This window comes from Rhea pennata, chromosome 7 (assembly GCF_028389875.1).
Source record: "Rhea pennata isolate bPtePen1 chromosome 7, bPtePen1.pri, whole genome shotgun sequence".
Classification (NCBI taxonomy): Eukaryota; Metazoa; Chordata; class Aves; order Rheiformes; family Rheidae; genus Rhea; species Rhea pennata.
In genome coordinates, this window is record NC_084669.1 from 9451884 (window position 1) to 9470671 (window position 18788).

At 43.1% G+C, this 18788-nt stretch overlaps 1 protein-coding gene across 1 annotated transcript; it reads right to left on the bottom strand.

Annotated features, from left to right (window-relative positions):
* Window positions 1-217: 217 nt before the first annotated feature.
* Window positions 218-17439, bottom strand: VWA2 (von Willebrand factor A domain containing 2). Its single transcript, XM_062580388.1, is given in 11 exon segments — window positions 218-351; window positions 1164-1286; window positions 4364-4915; window positions 5246-5289; window positions 5291-5819; window positions 6636-6743; window positions 9137-9168; window positions 10721-10830; window positions 13379-13518; window positions 16676-16750; window positions 17382-17439. Coding segments are annotated over 11 exon segments (1899 nt in total). The 5' UTR covers window positions 17434-17439.
* Between the last annotated feature and the right edge of the window lie 1349 nt (window positions 17440-18788).

Genomic DNA, 18788 nt, shown 5'->3' on the forward strand with positions numbered 1-18788 from the left:
ATACTTAAACACAAATATCTACTTGATACAAAAAGAAAGAGAGCACTAAGAAGCTCAGCTTGTGTGATGGCAGGAACTGGGAACAGTATCAGCACAGTCTCTGGGCCAGAGTAAATTGGTCACTGCAGAGGACAGCAGTGGCTTGTCAGATCGTGTCTGCAAGTGGCCATAAGCAAGCATTCCCAGGAGGAGAACTGGAGCATTCAGTGCATCTCTCTCAGTGTTTCCAATCCACACACTTTTCGGTATGGCGGGGAGCTCTGGAGAAGTGCTGCAGCCTATGTGGACTCTGCTGCACGTGGGAGACCAGAGGAAGGACTAGTGATCTTGGAGAATCACCCCTGACAATTCCTGTTGCAGAATAGAAATGGAGCAGCAGAATAAGGGCTATAGGATCAAGGAATTAACTCATGATCACTTTCTTACAACTCAGCAAGCACACCTTTGCTTTTACCTGACAGATGTTACAGGCATTAGGGTGGAAGTCAGAGCTCCTTGGCTCAGATAAGTGCAAAACTCAGCTGGGTGGGATGGGGAGTGGGAGGTTGGGAGGGAAACCTCTCACCTGAGAACTTCCTGCTGTGGGCACAGTGCCAGCTCCAGGGAGGCTGGAGGGTTGCTGCCTTCTGGCCATTGCTATATTGCTGAAGAGCTGGAAAACAATGGGAGGCTTTTGCACCATGAACTTGAAAGCCAAGAGCAATACAGGATCACAGTCCAAGACAGACAACTCTCTCCCATTAAAATTAGGCCAGACCCAGAGCAAGGCAAAGAGAGTGTCTACTAACAAGGTCTATGGAGAAGGGGTGCAGACCGGAGTGGAAGAAGAATAGCAAAATCATTAGGACTTTCTTGAGCTTCCTTCAGAGTCAGCTTGCTTTGTAAATGTGTAAGGATGCAACTTCTTGTGAGATGTCCTCATTTCCCCTAATGCAGCAGGGCCTGGGCAGGGCAAGCACTCACTTAGAAAAGATCACCAACCCAAACCTCTCTACTTCCCTTGAGATGGAGACCATGTCAGCACCAAGGCCCAGTCACAAAACAGCTATCAGGGACTTACTGCTTTGTCCTCATGCAAGAGAGGGGTGCAGATTTGCAAACAGTTGAGAGGAACTGGACAGAACAGGTGATATGTGCTGCAGGTACCATCTGCCAAGCCTTACTGCTTTCACAGTGGGATCCTTCCTGTCCATGACATTCGCACCAGTAGCTCCCAGGCCCAAGGATGCATATGCCCTGGTTCATACATTGGTTGGGTTTGTGCAGGTTCACAGGGCTTTTTGCTTCTGCAACAAACACAAGAACAAGAGCAGGCTCAGGCACATCTACAGAGCATTAATATCTAGGACCTGCATTCATCAAGAGTGCTGCAAAAAATGGCAGCAATTAAATACTCCAGGCCTAAGAAAATGCCATCTGAGGCTTCTGGGCTGGTAAAACCACATTAATATGGGAGGAGAAGGAAAGCCCACAGTCTCATCTTTGTAGGCAAAACTTGCCTATGTTTAACCTAGAGAAGAGGAAGAGAATAGCTTTGCTAGATGTTCTGATCTGGAGGCTAATATAAAGTTTGAAAGAGTAACATCCCATTAGGCTGAATGTCAAAGAAGAGTAGAACACACCATCTTCAAAGCTGTGTATTGAACACACATTGATCTCTAAACCCCTCAGATCCAGGCATCACAAAAGCAGAGTAAGACACATCCCTTGCTCCAACTAGTTTATAATCCCATACTCCAGCTCCAGCTGGAGCCCACTCTGTCTCTCCCCTGGAGAGAACTTTAGGTTGCATCAGTGAGAAGCAGACACAAGTCAGCTGGAGTAGGGATGGCATGAGTGGAAAACAATTTCTGGCAGGAAAAATTTCTGGCCAACTTTCTAGCAGTTTTGAGAGAAAAGCTTGCAACTACAACCCACATTGTTATTAGCTCTGTTCTTGTGAAATATATGACAGCTTTCCCTACCCTTTTAATGCACCAAACCTCAGCTGTTGGCAGGGCAGGGAGTGTTTCATGATGCTTTGCTGTGAATATGTTAGATTAAGTAGCATCATCCCAATGGGATCTTCTTCCAAGTCTTTTGGCAATTCTGCCATAGCATTGCTAAGGATGCGAAATTCCTTCACTGAACATCCAGATAGTATAGAGTTTGGACCTTCTAACCTAGCTCTTCGCTCTCCAGTAGCAAAAGGTAACAGAGAAATTCAGAAAGGAGGAAAAAACACAAGCTCAACCCCCTATCCATCAAAATGATTACTGTAGACGATAGCAGATTTTTCTTGCTCTCTGTAGAGATAATGTTGACATATGCACATCAACTCTCAATCTACACCTAAATTAGGCAAAACTATCATCAAAACTCAGTTTCTCAGTAGCCAAATGCTAGGTCTGAGGGATCTCAATCTTCAATTATTGTTTATTTTATATAGGCCCAAGTTGGCTTCAATAACTTTTTTTTGTCATCTTCAGATATGATCTCCAGAGGTCCCTTCCAACCTCAACTATTCTGTGATTCTGTGATATCCCAGACAAGGCCCTACCTGACAGTGGATCTCCAGGGAAGGAGGTCTTCACTTTCATCACAGGGTGATAGAGTCAGTGGTGATGAAAGTGGAAAGGATCTCATAGACCCAAAGCTTGGCTTCCAGGCCTTGGGCTTTTCCTGGTGCTCTGCCGGGACATTCTTTGCTCAACATCCCATACAACTACCACTTCCATCCAAGATAGACCCACAGTGTAAGTGTTCTGTTTGGGGGAATCATGCTATTCAGACAAGACATCATTTTTATAAGCCTACTGATAATACAGTGTCATCTTAAATAAGCTTGTCTCACTTCAGGGATTTTACCCTTTGATGATTCCAGAGGCCTGTATTGCCATTAATCACATACCATATATATTTAATGCTTGGGATCTTTCCTTCTAGGTCCCTGGATAATTTTTTACTGGTCTCCTTAAAATTAGGTATCAAAATAAAATGCAATATTCCAGGTGTTCAGAGCCAGGGTCTGTTTTTCATACACTTTTATGACAAGTCATAATTTTTAAAAGTCATGGATGATTCTGTTATTGAGTTTTGGACTCAGACTAGAAGACTGAATGAAAGGCTTATCTGTACATCAACCCTGGTCCCAGCCCATACAGTACAAATACTGATCACCTGCACAAGAAATAAAAGTAGTCATTCAGTCTCAGGAAATGATATGTTATTATCCTGAATCACCGAACTTTGTCATCTCTTTCCCTTCATCCATGGCCTTGTGGTTAATTTCATGGTACAGTAGACTGTTTTTATAATAACACCACTGAAAATATTGCTGCAATACAAGCACACCGAAAAGCTCAAGGCAGACACTGTCTGCAAAGGTCTACCAGGAGACAAACTTCTCATTCAGAAGAGACAGTTCTCTAGTTCTTTCCAATCCTAAAAGGGCCAAGGGCATGCCAAAAGATAAGAGTGATCTTTGTGCTGCTACTAACAGTACAGCTCAACTTGCCTTTTCACTTGATCTTACAAAAGGCCAAATAGCAAGATGTTAAAGTTGGGCTATTCTGAATGAGAAATAAGGCATGGAACTTTTGAGTGGGGAGAGAGTAGCTGGTGTAATAAGCAACTAGAAGCACTTTCTCTACCACCAATATCTACAAAGTAGGGCTGTTTGCCTTTCCAAAAAGCCATTCCTCTTGAATGCTTTGGAGATAAAAATATGGTCCCGCAAACAAAACTAATCACAAGTTGTCTAAAGACCTCCATTTACTTAACAGTTAGCAGGCTTCAAGTTCAGGCAGATCCTCCTTTTGGGATTAAGTCCAAGGCCTACTTGAAAACTTCAGTAGTGGGACACTGGCTAGAAGCAGGAATGATGAGGTTGAAACAGAATTTTCAGATCTATTGCTTTGCAAATGCCCAAGCACAAACCTGTTGAAGGAGGCATCAGAACCCTCACTCCAGGAACCAACATCATCAGCTGTGGAAATGTGTCCCCTTAAACCTCCTAACACACTGCATGGGATACAATAATGCATGGCAAACTTTACAGGTTTAAAGCAACATCAAAAACAAACTTGTACTTGCAGTGAATGCAGAACCTAGATCTGACAGATCTGGAAAGAGCCAATCACATGGAGCCTGGATTGTAAGAAAGCTGGTTCCTACTACTATAGGATTGCTTTGGGCAATCACCAGATATCGAGGTCATGGATTCCTCATCTATTAAATGTAAATGATAATATCAAACTTGCTCTATAAAGCATCAGAAAATCTATGATTACAAGGGACAAGAAAGTCCCCTCTATGCCAATTTTACAAGGTTTATGATCAGGCCGTGGCAACAGTGTAAGCAGTGAGGATGGGACATTCTTACCTTCACAGATTCTTTCGATGATAAGGTCTTCATAATGCTGCAGGTCTTCATAGGAGGAGATGCGGACCAAGTAGTTGGGAGACGCAGCAACTCTCAGCAGCAAGTCGCTCTGTGCATCTCCAGCGACAACCACAAACATCAAGATGCCATTGTTCCTCAGCTGCCAAGCTGGGGAAGCTGCGTCCTCCATGCCACCTCCATTTGTGAGCATCACCACCACCTTGCTGACACCAGGCCTTGCTCCTTTCTGCACAGTCATCACGTCACCATAAATATGCAGCAAGGCACTGCCAGCAGAGGCTGAGCCTCCAAGGAAAGGCAGCTGGTCAATAGCTTGGAGAAGAGCTGAATTGTTAGTGTGAGTGTCCAAAACGAACATGGTGTGAGCTTTGCTGCCATAGACCATGAGGCCAATTTGGGTGATATCACAGTTGATGCTGAAGTGGAAAGACCCACTTCTGACAAAGTCTCCCAGCTGTAGGAAATTCTCCAGGCCAACTACAGCCAAAGCATGAACTGCAAACATCAAATCGAGGGACTGAGCCTGGTAGCCTGGATTAAAGAAAGTAAACACTGTATTTTTTTAGAATACATATACTCCTTCTGGACGAAAAAAAAAAAACAGGTGTGGGGCAAATACTAGGCAAAATTCATCACTGCTAATCACTGACTGTGAAGGGCAATCCATGATCCTTTATCACCAACAGATACAGCTCCATCATAAAAAGTGGCAAGGGAAATTTAGTCTCTGGATCTATGACTAACACAAGCAAACCAAAGGCATTCGGTCTTTTGACCTTCTCTCCTCCTCAGCAGTTCAGAAACACCTGTTTCCAGTTTGACAAACTTCTCCTGCAATGTGCACACCACAGCCTTCCTTACCTTCAGGATTGTCTACACTGCAGATTCTTTTCTGCAGCTCTGGATCTTGTTAACAGATTCTGGGGGCTGGAATAGATGATTGCCTGCTTTGGATTGCCAGTCACCTCAGCCAGCTCTGCTGTCAGAAAGCTGCCGCCTACGCCGATCAGGAAAATACCTGGATCCCTTGCACATTTAGCTGCTTCTGCCATTGGATCTTGAGAGTCAGTGGGCAAGACAACTACCCGTGGAAGATAATCCTGTACATCTGCGAAGACTGGGGTGCTCCTAAAGCCCTGCTGTGCAATGTACCACAGGGCTCTCCCTATCAAAGTTCTTCCTCCACTGAAATTCAAAGCCTCAATGCTCTTCATGAGACCAAACACATCCTTGTGCTGCCTCACTTCAATGGGTATCTTGACATGATTATTGTACCGGGCCACTCCCACATTCATTGGTGAGTCTGGACCCATCACAGCTTCAAGGAACCTCTTTAGGAATGCCTTGAAACATAGGAATCCCTCTAGCATGATCCCTGCTGAGCTGTCCATGAGGAAAAGAAGATCCACACTGCACTCAAGGGTCACCTTTGGTGCTGAAAAGGGAGAGGGAAATTTGTTGTATGCAGGGCAAAAAGACAAGCACATTGGGCACCTCAGCTGTGGTCTGCTGTAAGCGCTGAGGCATGGTAAAGGGCTGTTCTGTCTAGCAAGCTAAATGGTTTGCCAGGCATTGCATGAGCTGGAGGACAGCTGTGCCAGGAATGTTCTTCATTTTGGTCAGATACCACATAAGTCTTTAGGGACATGAAATATTTAGGGGATTGCTGATATTTCTGATGGAAAACTCTGCTCTTCTAGTATTCCAGGGAAATCACTCAGAGTTTCAGGATATCATGGAGAAAGGAGAGAGACTTCATCTCATAGAATTTGAGACAATTTAAAGGGCCTTGATTTGAGGGGAATTAAGTGCTTACCATTTTCTCAATATAGGACCTTCCTAGGTTTCTCTTGCTAAATCCCCAAATCTGGAGACCCTTACAGACTGATGTGTGCAGGAGGTGAGCCAACATATACTCTTTTGCTATAACTCTCCCAGCTTGCTTATTCTGCTGCTCATACTGTGCCTGTGTTTAGAAATAAAGGTAGATACATCAGGGTGTGACCTTCTTCTGTTTTGGTGCTCTCCATATCTGTAAGATTTCTAGGCAAAATGTCCAAGTTTCCTGGGCCTATCAGTGACTAATCAGTGATGTTAAACCAATGGGAGAGAAAACTCAGCCCGTATCCTGGAATAAAGCCCAAAGGCAGGCTACAGCCTAATCCCAGCCATCTGTATGGCAATGCAATGAGCATCACAATGGCAGGACATAGCCAAGAAGGAAGGAGAGAGAATGCAGGTTCACACCTACTGCAGTGGATGTCTCCTCCATACCCCACCAGGCCCCGGCAGTGGTATTTGTCTAGCCCCTCTGGGACACAGCTACCTCCATTCTGGCATGGCTGGGAGTCACAAGGGTCTGAAAGGAAAGAGAGAGAGTCAGCAGAAAGTCTGCCCCTTCCCATCCTGTTCCAGTGTGAACATTGCCATAAATTGAAAAGGGCTCAAACTTCAGCCCATCATGCTGTCGAGTCCAGCATATATGCCCTCAGTCAACTTAAAACAACTTCACTTAGAGACATTGGTATGTCTCTAAGCATTTCCCTATGCAAATAACAGATGGCAAAGCAAAATTGTGAAGTTTCTGTATATTTGCTAGAGTGTTATTAATCTGCAAAAGATAAACTGCATTAACAACTTGTCAGATTTAGCTTGCTTGACCTGAACGAACCCATCCCCCATACAGGCAGATCCAGTCATTTAAAGAGTCTGCTTAGCAAGTGCTATTTGATAGCTCTGTTCCAGTTCACTATCTGTTCATCAACACTGTTCACTTCAGAGTGTGGGATGGCTCTCAAATAGGTAGCTGTGAAGAAAACAAGTCAGACTGTGACCTTACTTCATTTGCTTTGGAATAATTTCAATGAAGTTACATTCATGCAAATATAGAATAATTACTAAGATTAGCACAGCCCTTCCAGATTTCAACTAGCAAAGAAGGAATCAAAACTGGTTTCTTGATTGCTCGTATTTTGTTTGGCAAGGTGTGTTTGCACCATTAAGATTTGATAGGTTCAGTATATCTTATTTTTCTTTAACCTTTGATTTCTCTAACACACTCCCTGAGAAACTGAACTGAATTTTGAACTCAAATGTCCAAATCTGAAGGGATATGGAGTTCCACTGTCTTGAAATTTTTAAGTGTAAACCACAGAGTTTTTAAAACAAAACATACTCTACCTTGCAAACACTGAGATAAGGTGAAGTAGTTCTGGTCAGGTGTTTGGTACATGGGGAACAGCATCACTGAAATGTTCAGTTTCACTTAGAATAAAGAAAACTGTCTCCTTAAAGGCTAATGCTTAAATGTAACACCAACATCACCTGAGTTTGTCCAGTTAGACAAGCTGCTGCTAGTTAAAACTGGTGGCAGCAGTGTGATGAGAGACACACAGAAACCATCTCTCCTTTATCCTCATTTTACTCAAACTTTGGTTATTCCCTATTATTTTGAAGACTCTTTGACATTATCAGCTGTAATTCAAGATTTTGCGTGAACTGCTGCTTAAGAACACAACCCACCCAGGGCCTATCTTGCTGCCTGCCCCAGCAGTAGGGGCCACTGCCCATCCCCACAGACCTGCCTGTTGCCTGCCAGGGGAAGCAGCCCAGGCAACTGGAAAGCCAGCAGTAGTGTGTATCACAGGATAACACTGCATAACAGTATATTAGGATGGCAGATGCTACCTGGCTGTTTTAGGGCTTCCCAGTGGAGTCTGAATCCTGGCTCAAGTCCAGGTTCCCAGGAGAAGGAAACTGGGGTCCTGAGAGCACAAATTTGACACCGAGGTGCCCTGATGCTCAGGCACGGTGCTGCTGGCTGCAGTGTTTGGGAAGACTGCCTGCCCAGGCTGGCAGAGCATCTGCAGGGCCAAGTACCCAAATCATCAGTCAGGGAGCACAACAGTTCCCCAAAAGTCCTGCTTGCACTAGATTGAATTTAACAGGATATTTGGTTTCAAGTAATCAGCACTTCCTGACCAAAGCCCTCCTTCTGATCATCTCTTGCACTATCATTGAACATCTTCCCTCCTACCCTATTCTGATCATACCCTAACACCCACCTCTAAAGCTATATGTTAACAGCATAAGTAGAGTAATTCTGAAGTGATCCATTTCATTCTCAATAACTAATCTTTAACTCATACATTATATTCATGGCAGCAGAATTCTGCAAGAGAAAGGAAACTGCATATACTCTCCAAAGCAGAGAATTAAACATGCAGCCTTGGCACCAATGTATTGTCAAAGAAAAAGCCATTTGAAAAAGCACTGAGAAGGAGTTAAGTGCAAAACTCAAACTGCACTCAAAGTGTAACTATTTCCACGGTCAGAAAAAAACATTGACAATTACCAAGTGTCAGGTTCCCTGCTAAACTGGTGATGCCCACAGTACCAAGTGTACGGATGGAGGCATCTCATCCCACACTCCCTTAGCTGAAGAACATTAACTCCCAGCAGACATCAGTGAGCTGTGAGAGCCTCAGTCACCAGGAATATGAGCTAGTCACAAGTGAACAGCTCCTCAAGTGAAAGGATAAATGATGGGGAGATATTTTAATCCAGAAGAATTCTGGTCATAAGTAACAGTGAGGCAACAAACTATGATGTAATGTCAATTTATTGCTATGGATCACAATCCCTCACTTAGGAGCAACACTTTTAGAAGTGAGAGTAGAACCTCATATTTTTATTCATTATTTATTATTTATCCTGTGCTGTAAATAGAATTTCAAAAAAGGTAAGTCCTACCTGGACATACTGTTTGGAAACACCTGGATGAGTGTTTTTATCAAGACTCTTTTCCATCTGAAATAGGAAGATTAATAATAAACTGAAGAATAAAACCTATAATGAATTAAAAGATTAACAAGTTATTTTCAAGGTTGACCTCACTGTGTTTTCAATAGAAAAAGATTTCTCTGGAAAAGGTAATTTTTCAGAACAAATATTTCATAACAAAAATGTCTATTCTGAGTGGGAAACAAAAGAAAAAAAATAATTTCATCAAATTTATTCTTTTACTTTTGAATTTTACTTTAGCATTTTACATCCAATTATTACAGATGTGTTTCAATGGCTCCAAATGATTTTTTTATTTGCTATAGAGATTTTAAACTTTTTCCTCTAATTTGGAATGAAAAGAAAATTGTATTTAAATGTTAATTCTGGCTTCCAACTGATATAACTGTAATGGCTAGTGGACAGGCAAGGTTTAGACTGGGAAGAAATTCTCAGATCTAGAAAACCCATGGCACAGAACAGGTAACAAACATGTGCAAAAGCGTTTGCCTCAAAGCACCCTGGTTGCACAGGGCAAATGCAAATGTTGAGAGCTTCTTAGCATACCCCTGGGAACTCAGGAGGACCAAATACAAGGCAGGCTTTCTTCAGGGCTTTTCCAGTACCTTTTATGCTACCAAAGCAAACATTAAGAAAAGCTGCCTGATGTTCCAGTTCTTTAAATCCACACTAAATTCAATCAAAAACAATACTCTCATCTGCCAGCTTGCTCACCAGCAGTGTTGGTATGATAGGGAAGGTATACCAGCTGCTGGTGTATGCACCAGTATACCCAATACCCTGTGGCCAGCCATCTAGTTCTCTGACTACTGCCACCTGCATTTTGGAGATGGGATCACCCAAAATAAGAGTAAGGCCATTAAATACATAGCATAAATTATCCACTTCAGTTCATTTCTATCTCAGACACCAAAGTTGCCTTACTCCCTGCACTGTAATGTGTCCTGAAGTCTTGGAAGTGACTGGGAGCCCTCTAGGCTGGGGTCTGGGCTATCATGGAGTGTGTGGGGAGGAACTCTGCTCTGGAAAATTTATTTCCATCTATTCCTATTCTCTGATGCAAGTCAGAAAGTAGGATGAAGATAATCCAGTCATCCTTTGTTTACAAATAAATGGGATAACAAGAAATGAAAGGCCAGACTTCTTTTAAAAGCTGCAGACAAGGTCTTCTGAAAAATCTGCACATACCCACTTGCCCTGAAGGGCTCATTGACGGGCTTTGTTCTGAGGAGTAGGTGTAGGAGTAGGCCAGACCTGCCAGAAGGGGCTTGAAAAACTCTTCCCTATGCTGTCATTAATCACATTATAGCAGGACACTGGAAACTTTCTTCCCACAGCATATCATCCTTCACTAACAAAAACAGACCAGGATGTATTTTTTTTAGCACACTGTGAATTTAAGACCTCACTGACATGCACTGTTCATTCAGCTCGCTTCCTGGGGATATCACGCTGCTGGAAATGTTCAGACCTCAAAATGCTAGAGATCATTCACAACACAAAAAAAGGAGAAGAGCTGTAAAATAAGCTGACCTAAACACAGTCTTCTTAATTCTCTCTTTCACTCCTTGTTTAGTTAGATACAAATCCAGCGGGAATTCAAGGTGAGGAGTTGAGCTAAGCTGTATCATTCCCACATGGACCTAAAAGAAGAGGTTAAAGAGTATGAAAGAGAGGTATATGGGAGAGTTTTTTGCTCCTTTGATCAGTTTACAGATTTGGGAACACTCAATTGTTTTGAGACAAACACTGTTCTGCACATTAAGTTACTGGCATTTTAAATGGACTTTGAAGAGAACATACACCACAGACTTGCCTATATAGACTACATGTTTGACAAAAAAGTCCATCTACAAACATCATGGGAGCCTCTGTTGCAGTTACAGGCCAGTTCAAGATCTATATTTATCCATTTAAAGGATCTAGTAGCCTCAAGGACAGTAATATGTTTGTAAATAACACTTTTTATATCAAACCATTTAGGCACTATGCATGCAATCTTTCCATTACGAAAAGCAGCCCCCTCTGGCACTGAGCACAGTAGGCAACACAAGGCAATTATTTTTCCATTGCTTTCCCTAAGAACATTTTCTATACTTAAAAATGCCTGAAAAAATGTAAATAAACAGAGTAAATGACCTGTACTAAGTAGGACATCCAGAATATTTCACTCAAGCCTTACAAGAAGTTTTATGGAATGTGACATGATCAGAGATGAAAAAGGTACTGAGTTTAGGTCCTAGATACATAAGAATTTACAAAAAGAGAAGGGAAAGGGGAAACAGAGGATGGTATTTAAAAATAATAAATTCAAAAACTTGCAAATATCAAATGTCCAAATTCTACATTTGCCTAAGTCTGCACTGCAGTTGTTTCCTGGTTGCAAGTCTCTACTTCCAATCAATTTACTGTGTGCCAGAAAAGGGAATACCTATCTAATCTGAGTCACCTAGCATCTGCCAAAGCCTCATACACACACTTTGACTTATTACCATCATCACCCAGTCTGTAGAGAGTCTCATACATTATGTAGCTGTTACCTGAGAGACGAAAGCTGAAAGATTTCTTTGAAGAGAAAGTGATGGGTGGAATGGTGATTTCAACTTCCAAAAGAAACTGAACTCTGTAATAACAGGCAAAGCAGCAGCTTTTGGTTTTAGGGCTTGGAATAGTGACAGTAGTTGGTATGGAGGAGATTATATTTTGGGTGCAAGTCTAAGCATCCCTTAAGAGGGAACCAGAAGCAAAGGCAAGGCTTGGCTCTTCCTCCTTTACTCCCAGACCTCTCTGAAGAATCAGACACGGACTAGAGGATCCTCAAAACTCCAGCATGCCCTGCCATTCCTGACCCCATCTCAGCTTCCTCATCCTGCTGCACAGAGACCTGACATCTCTGCCATGTCCTTCCCTAACGACCTGACATTTATTCAGAGGCTCCAAGAGGGAACGACGTTCAGCAATCATCACAACCTACTGCAAGCCCCCTGGCTAGGGATGGCAGAGGGCTGTGAAACCTTGCCCCATCATGTGCTCCAAATCTGTGTAATGAGGAACTGAATGTGCAGCTGGAACTACAGCCAGGTCTGGCCTGAAATCCTCAGAGACATATCCCAAGACCTGTTGATTCAGACACATAGAAACTACAGGTTGGCTCCAGGGAGCGGGTAAGACCTGAGAGTGCCCAGACCATGCATGTGAGGATGCTTACAACAAGCAGTGCAGCTCCTATCAATCCTTTCAGTTGCTCAATGCCCAAAATCAGACTTTGATTTGAGGCACGGTCTAAAACAGGAATGGACAAGAACTTGACCTAGCCACACTTGCCCATTTATTTTAGTTTATTTTATATTGAGTACATGTAAATAACACCTACTTAGACTCTAACTTAAAGTCCCAGCTAGTCAGTCCCCACTGTGTCTGTGGACCACCAATATTTAAAAACACTGTGCTGCAGCCCTTACATTCAGTGGTAGGAGCCCTGGTGTGAGGAGATGGTGCTCATAGACTTGCTGAGAGAAAGCATCCAAATTTTTATTGAAGAAAGAATTGCAACTGCACTGAGGAGGGAAGTGATGCAGACACAAAGGAACAGGGCACCCAACTGTGACCTGCTGTGTTGTACAACTGTGTGGTAGTGGAAGATCTAACAGGAATAAAAATATCCCCTCCAAGTCACTCATGGCAGCCATGTAAACTGTAGCCCCACTGCCTTGCAATGAAATCCTTCCCTTCTACCCTTCTGGGCTTATTTTGGAATAGAGATCTTCTAGGAGAACCAGGACAAACAGACTGTATCACTAACATCTGTACAGAGAGGTGATTAACTTTCCAGAGATAAATTCTGCTACTCCCCTGGGGGGAAAAAAAAATCAACAAAAGGATCCAACTTTTTTCTATATTTGCCTCTGAGCATCCAAAATCAAATAAAAATTACTTAAAAACTCCAAATCATATTCTTCAGCCTGAAAGATTACATCCTTTCAAGACCAAACGGAACTGTTTAAATCAGTGAAGAGCTCAGAAGTGCTATTGAGCCCCACTAAATCATACACCTTCACTGTTTCTTTCTGAATAAATATTCTGACCCCACAGTAGCTGCTGGGTTGAATTTTGGGCTTTCACTCAATGTGTTATCATTGGCTTTTACAAAGGCTGCCAAGCTGCTTTGAACTAAAATGAGACATTTCTGACACTCTCCCTGTCTGGACTGATGTCCAAAGCATCACAGAGTTTGCCTGCAAAGTGCTTTGACCTTTCAAAGCTTTCTTTGCCAATGCTGTAGGAGCCATCCACGAGGAAAAGGATATCTACTGAACCTAAGCACTGCATCACTAGGAGAGAACAAGCAAAATACACACTGTTAGACTGTGTGCTCACATTCGGACTGCACTCATATGTGACTGCAGAATTCAGGTAGGCAGATTTTATAGAAAACAAACCAAAAAAGGGAGAAAGAAAACAAAGTAAGTAAATGAATTTTGCTAGTCTCACTCTCTGCAAGAAGCAAGCAAGCAGCAGAAAATCCGGACAAACAGACTTACAGAGCACACGCCTGGGCAACCCCATGTTCATAGCAAGAACCCTGCACACATTCCTACTCTACAGCAGTGCCAGGGAAAATTCAGCCCTCAAAGTTAGCAAGAGCTTCACCCTGGATTTCAGGTTCCCAGATCAGCTTTATTAGTTCAGTGAAAGGAAGATGCCAACAGGTCTAAGGAGCCCACTCAGTGATAATATTAACAGCAGGGACAGCAGCTCTGTGAGGATGGGGAGGGGGTGAGCAGCAGTGAGAGGTGACAGTGTCTCATAGGTGCAGAAGACCTGCAGTCTCTCGAGGTCTAAAGTACAGACATTAACAAGGAGGAGTCCACAACCTGTAGACCAGTGTACCCAGACGTGTTTCATCTATGAAGAATTTTTCAAACCACACTCTGTTTGTCTAAAAACAAACTCTCTGAACAAGCCCCAAGGTACTGTCAGGAACACATTTCACAGAAGTCTGCCTCTTATTCAGTCCTCAGATTTGTCCTTGTATCACCTCCACCTGTGTGAACATGCCTGCTCCTAAGTGCAAGTTCCTGGGGTGGGTGCACTGAAGTGGAAGCCTTCAATTTCACTGAGGGATTAAGTGGACAATCTGTGCAGACTCTGAAGATATATTTTCAAAGCATTAACACAGAAATCTTTAAGTCATCTCTGCAGCATTTCCTAAAACCATGTTCAAGAGAAACTCAACTGAAAAGCTGAATAGAGCTTGGAGGGAAACACATCAAGTATTTCCTCTGGAACAAGATTTTGAACAGCCCAGCCGTAAGGAGCACTTTTGACCTACGCCCTTCCACAATCCACATGCATTTTCTTATCACCATTTTTTCCAGATCATTCCTGCTTGCAAGAAACTGAATTTATAATTAGTGTTTTCTAATGCCACATTATGAGGGACTGAAAGTTTTAAAGCATTTCCTTCTGGGTCACTGGGTTTTGTAACCCTTCAACCTCACTCACCCTTGAGCAGTGTCCTTTGTGAGCCAGCTCCACTGCCCCATACAATTCTGCAGCAGGGACCAGCCAGTGCAAGGCCCCTTTGCCAGCACCACTCTGGTTCCTTCAGGCTTGTCTTCACCACTGAGACCCTTACACAGCAATGCAATAACCAGAGTGCCCACCTGCACCCCCACTTTGCAGATTCTGTCTGCTCTGCCCAGGCCTTCAGAGAAGGCTTCTGAGCCTCTGTCCCAGTAAGGACCGTGAAAAATGGCAAATGTGTCATGGAGAAATCATCTCTTGAGTTGCTCTGGAGTTTAGCAGTTTGTCCTATGCTGGCTCCAGAGCAGGAATTCTCCTTTCTGCAGCTGCACAGATATGGCCATGAGGCACTTACCCAGGTATGGTAAGTAGCTACAAAACAGACTACTGAGCAGGATGTCTGTAGCCCATCAAAGGACTCTTGACGATCTGCATAAGTGAGAAACATCCAAATATAGGACAGCAGAAAAGTCTGGGTTGAAAGCATGATGCTATGGAATGGGGCTGGAGGGAATATTTGGCATAGGAAAAAATAGAATTTATCACTTGACAGACATCATAGAAAATGATGGCTAACAGGAGAACACATGATACTGTTTATAAGTAGCTGACTGCATGTACATCAGGGGAGCATACTGACCATTGGCTGGTCTGCTGGCCAGCAGGAGCCCAGTGAACAGTGCTCACAACATTATGGCCAGTACTGACTTTAAAATCAAAGAAAATCTTTAAAAAAAAAAATCTAAAAAAGGTCTGATCTTGAATTGAGTCTATAATTAAATATGACTCCTTGAATCAGGATCACTGGAAATAAGCTCTGAAGGAACAGATAAAAAGACCAATTGGCCAGCAAATTGCCAAATTTGGGGAAAAACAGGGTGGGTCACCATCCAAGGAATGCTAATACTGATTGGGGAAAAGCCAAGTGAGGGTAAAAGCAGACAAAGGCTGCGCTTGCCAGAGCATTGCTGGGAACTTTGAGGACTGGATGGGGTCTGCTTGTGGTGTTGCCTGTTTTACACCCTTCCTCCATGCAGCCCAGACCATGATGCACTACAAATAACAAAAAGGTTGGCTGCCCTCAGTTCTCACTCCACCTCTCACACAGGAGATACCTTCTAGGAAGAGTCACAAACTGATACCCTGTAAAGAAGGGGGAACACACGGCTCATATCCATCTTGATATGCACAGCAGTCTAATGGAAGCTCTGCCTGTCTCAGCATGTGATGACCACAGACAACAAACACATCAAGGGTGCCAGGGACCAGGTCCCCCCAGAACAGCACTCCTCACTTCAGTGCTTACACTCAGTGGCCATGTCTGCCCCAGGGATGCTCCCCATGATTAGAAGCTGCTGGAAGAGGGAGGGTGAAGGATACAGCTCAACACCACCTCATCAAAACCAGTTGCTTTCTTCTTTTACATCACAGCGGTCCTCCTGTATTGCTGTTTCTTCAGCATGGTCTAGAGCAGTATTAAGAAAAAAATATACAGACAAGAGTGGCTGGAGAGTGTTCCATATTTTTTTTTTTTCCTACATGCTGGGGCTTTACCACCTGAATAGCAAGTTGGGCAGTGTTACAATCATCATCTGGCTGCAGAGGTAAAATCCGGGCATGTCATTGCTGTGGGATGACATCTCTGCCTGAACTATCATATTGTCTCATGTTAAATACATGATGTATTTCCTGTGAGAAGTGAAAGTTTATTACACCGATATACTACATAGAGTTCAGAGTAGGTTTTTCCAGACAGTAAGAGGTGGCAGAACAGACAGTAATTAAATCTAAGTACACATGAAGGATTAAAATTGCATGGCCCAGGAAAGCCAGGAGGCACTGCTGGAGTAAGCATTACAAGTTATGGCCTTAGAAGCAGAGATTTCATAGAATCACAAGCAGAAGAACAAGCGAAGAAGGAATTTAGAAAGTATAAGCCTTGCTTTATAAAAACAAACTAACACTGGCCAGCAGTTGAGATCTTGACAATCACCTCCTGGGCCGCATGAATTTCTTGTATACCCAACACCAGCAAAACTGTGGGATCAAACAGACAAATCACTCATGAAGCTGAAGAACTGCCTTTAAAGCAAAACAGACATACACGCTTTAATCTAAAGTAGCAAACATGCTGTTTTGCTGGCATTTTTACACTCACCAAGAATCATTTAGTGATACAGCACAGCAGTGTATCTAAGGGAAAAAAAGCACTTCTGGCAGGGACACAGAGAACATGAGGCCCTGAAAACAGTCAAGGACCTCATTCTAGGGCAAAGAAAGGACAGTCCCTCTGCTCACTACATGCAGGGACATAGCGCTAGAACAAGAGTTAGGCCAGACTTGGATTCTAGAAATTATACTCGTAAGTATAGGACACACAAAATAACTGCACTGGAGGAAACATACTGCACAAATTATCATGTTTTTTCCCATATAAAATACTCTTTTCACATACAAATCAGTCACATGTGTTCGAATTCTCAGAAAAGCTGTTTCTTCAGATATTATTTTCTCCCTTCCTGTGTGAAACTATGTTTCAGAGATTTATATGTAAACCTCCTGGAAAAATACTCAGCTCTTCTACCATGGAGCAAAGAACTCCAGCTGGAGAGAGAGAAAGTGTCTGTGACAGAGCCACCCTGATGCAAAAAGGCAGTGTTAAACGTACCTTGGAGAAGCAGAAGAATGCAGATAGACTCAAATGACAATAAGAGGTTCATGGTAACAAATCTGAAAGGGGGGAAAAAAAAGGAAAGTAATATTAATTCAATTCCTAAAGCAGGTTTTCGTAGCTGCAGCTAATTATCTCCTTATTGGTTATCTCATGTGGTGAGTTCATAAACATTTGATCTAAGAGGCAAAAGCACTGCAGGTATCCTGGGGAAGAGGGTGGGAAATAGAAGGAGAAAAAAACATGCAAATAGAAGGAATGATAGGAAAAAAAGATCTCTGTATACTCTGATCTCTCGTTCTCTCAAATCCAGAGAAAGCAGGCTTTGCAGATGAAGGAGGGACCTACCCAGTCTCTCCTCCTCAGCTTCCTTCCACAGCCACCCCTGGACCTCTTCTCCCTCCCTCTTGCCTCCATGCAGTTTCCTCCACTTCTATATCCTTTTTCAAAATGAGCACCCCTGAGCCACCCTGTGCTCCCCCCCGTGCTACTGCCCTGGGGGAGGCCAGTAGAGAGCTGAGTGCCACCCCCCCGCTTCTCTGGGGCTTTGCATGCCTCTGAGCGTGGGGGCAAAGTTGTGCCCGCCAGCACCCGCCAAGGCTTTGGCTGCACCGACTAGCCAGCGCTACTGGCAGTCATCACCCCAGGCCTTCATCCACACTCCACCTTTCATCCCTTACATTTTCTGAGGACTGACATATTGGGGAGATGCTTTTATATATAGCTGGTCAGCAAAACCAATTCTCTGATCATTTTTCCCTTGAAATCACAAAAGTTGCCATCATGTTGTAGGTGGACTTCAGTGACACTTTCAAGCATGCCCAGATTTAGACTAAGCATGTCTGGCAGTGGCCTAGGCTTTCTATTTAGAACAAGTATATTTATTTTTTTCTGTAGATTAAAAGTGTTAGGTACACTCAGTAGAGCAAATTTGTCCAGATTCAGTCTGGGTTTCCCCTTCTCAATGCGAAACGATTTTCCATACGTAAAGACAAATAAGTGCATTTCTTAATGACTAGCTCCAGTGAGCAGCTGTTTTTCCAAGAAAATAGGGCGATCTTTTTCACAAGAAAGATTTGTCTCCGCAGCAAATTAAATATTTAATAAACAGTCAGGAAAAACCTACACTTGTTACTGAAATCATCAAAATAGGTCTGTTCCCCATCTGTCCAAGTGCCAGTTACTTGAAAGCATAATCTGGCAAGCCTCACACTTCAGAGAAACAAGAGACCAGGAAACAGCTTTCCTGGAGTTTCCTGTGTGGTCCATAATTCAATCTTTGATCATTATCAGTTTCTAACACATTTCTCTATATTACCTCCTACAGGAAGGAACATATTGTAGGAATTAGAGGGAGGAACTGAACACGTATAGGTTCTTCTCCTGGTCTCAGATTTGACTTGC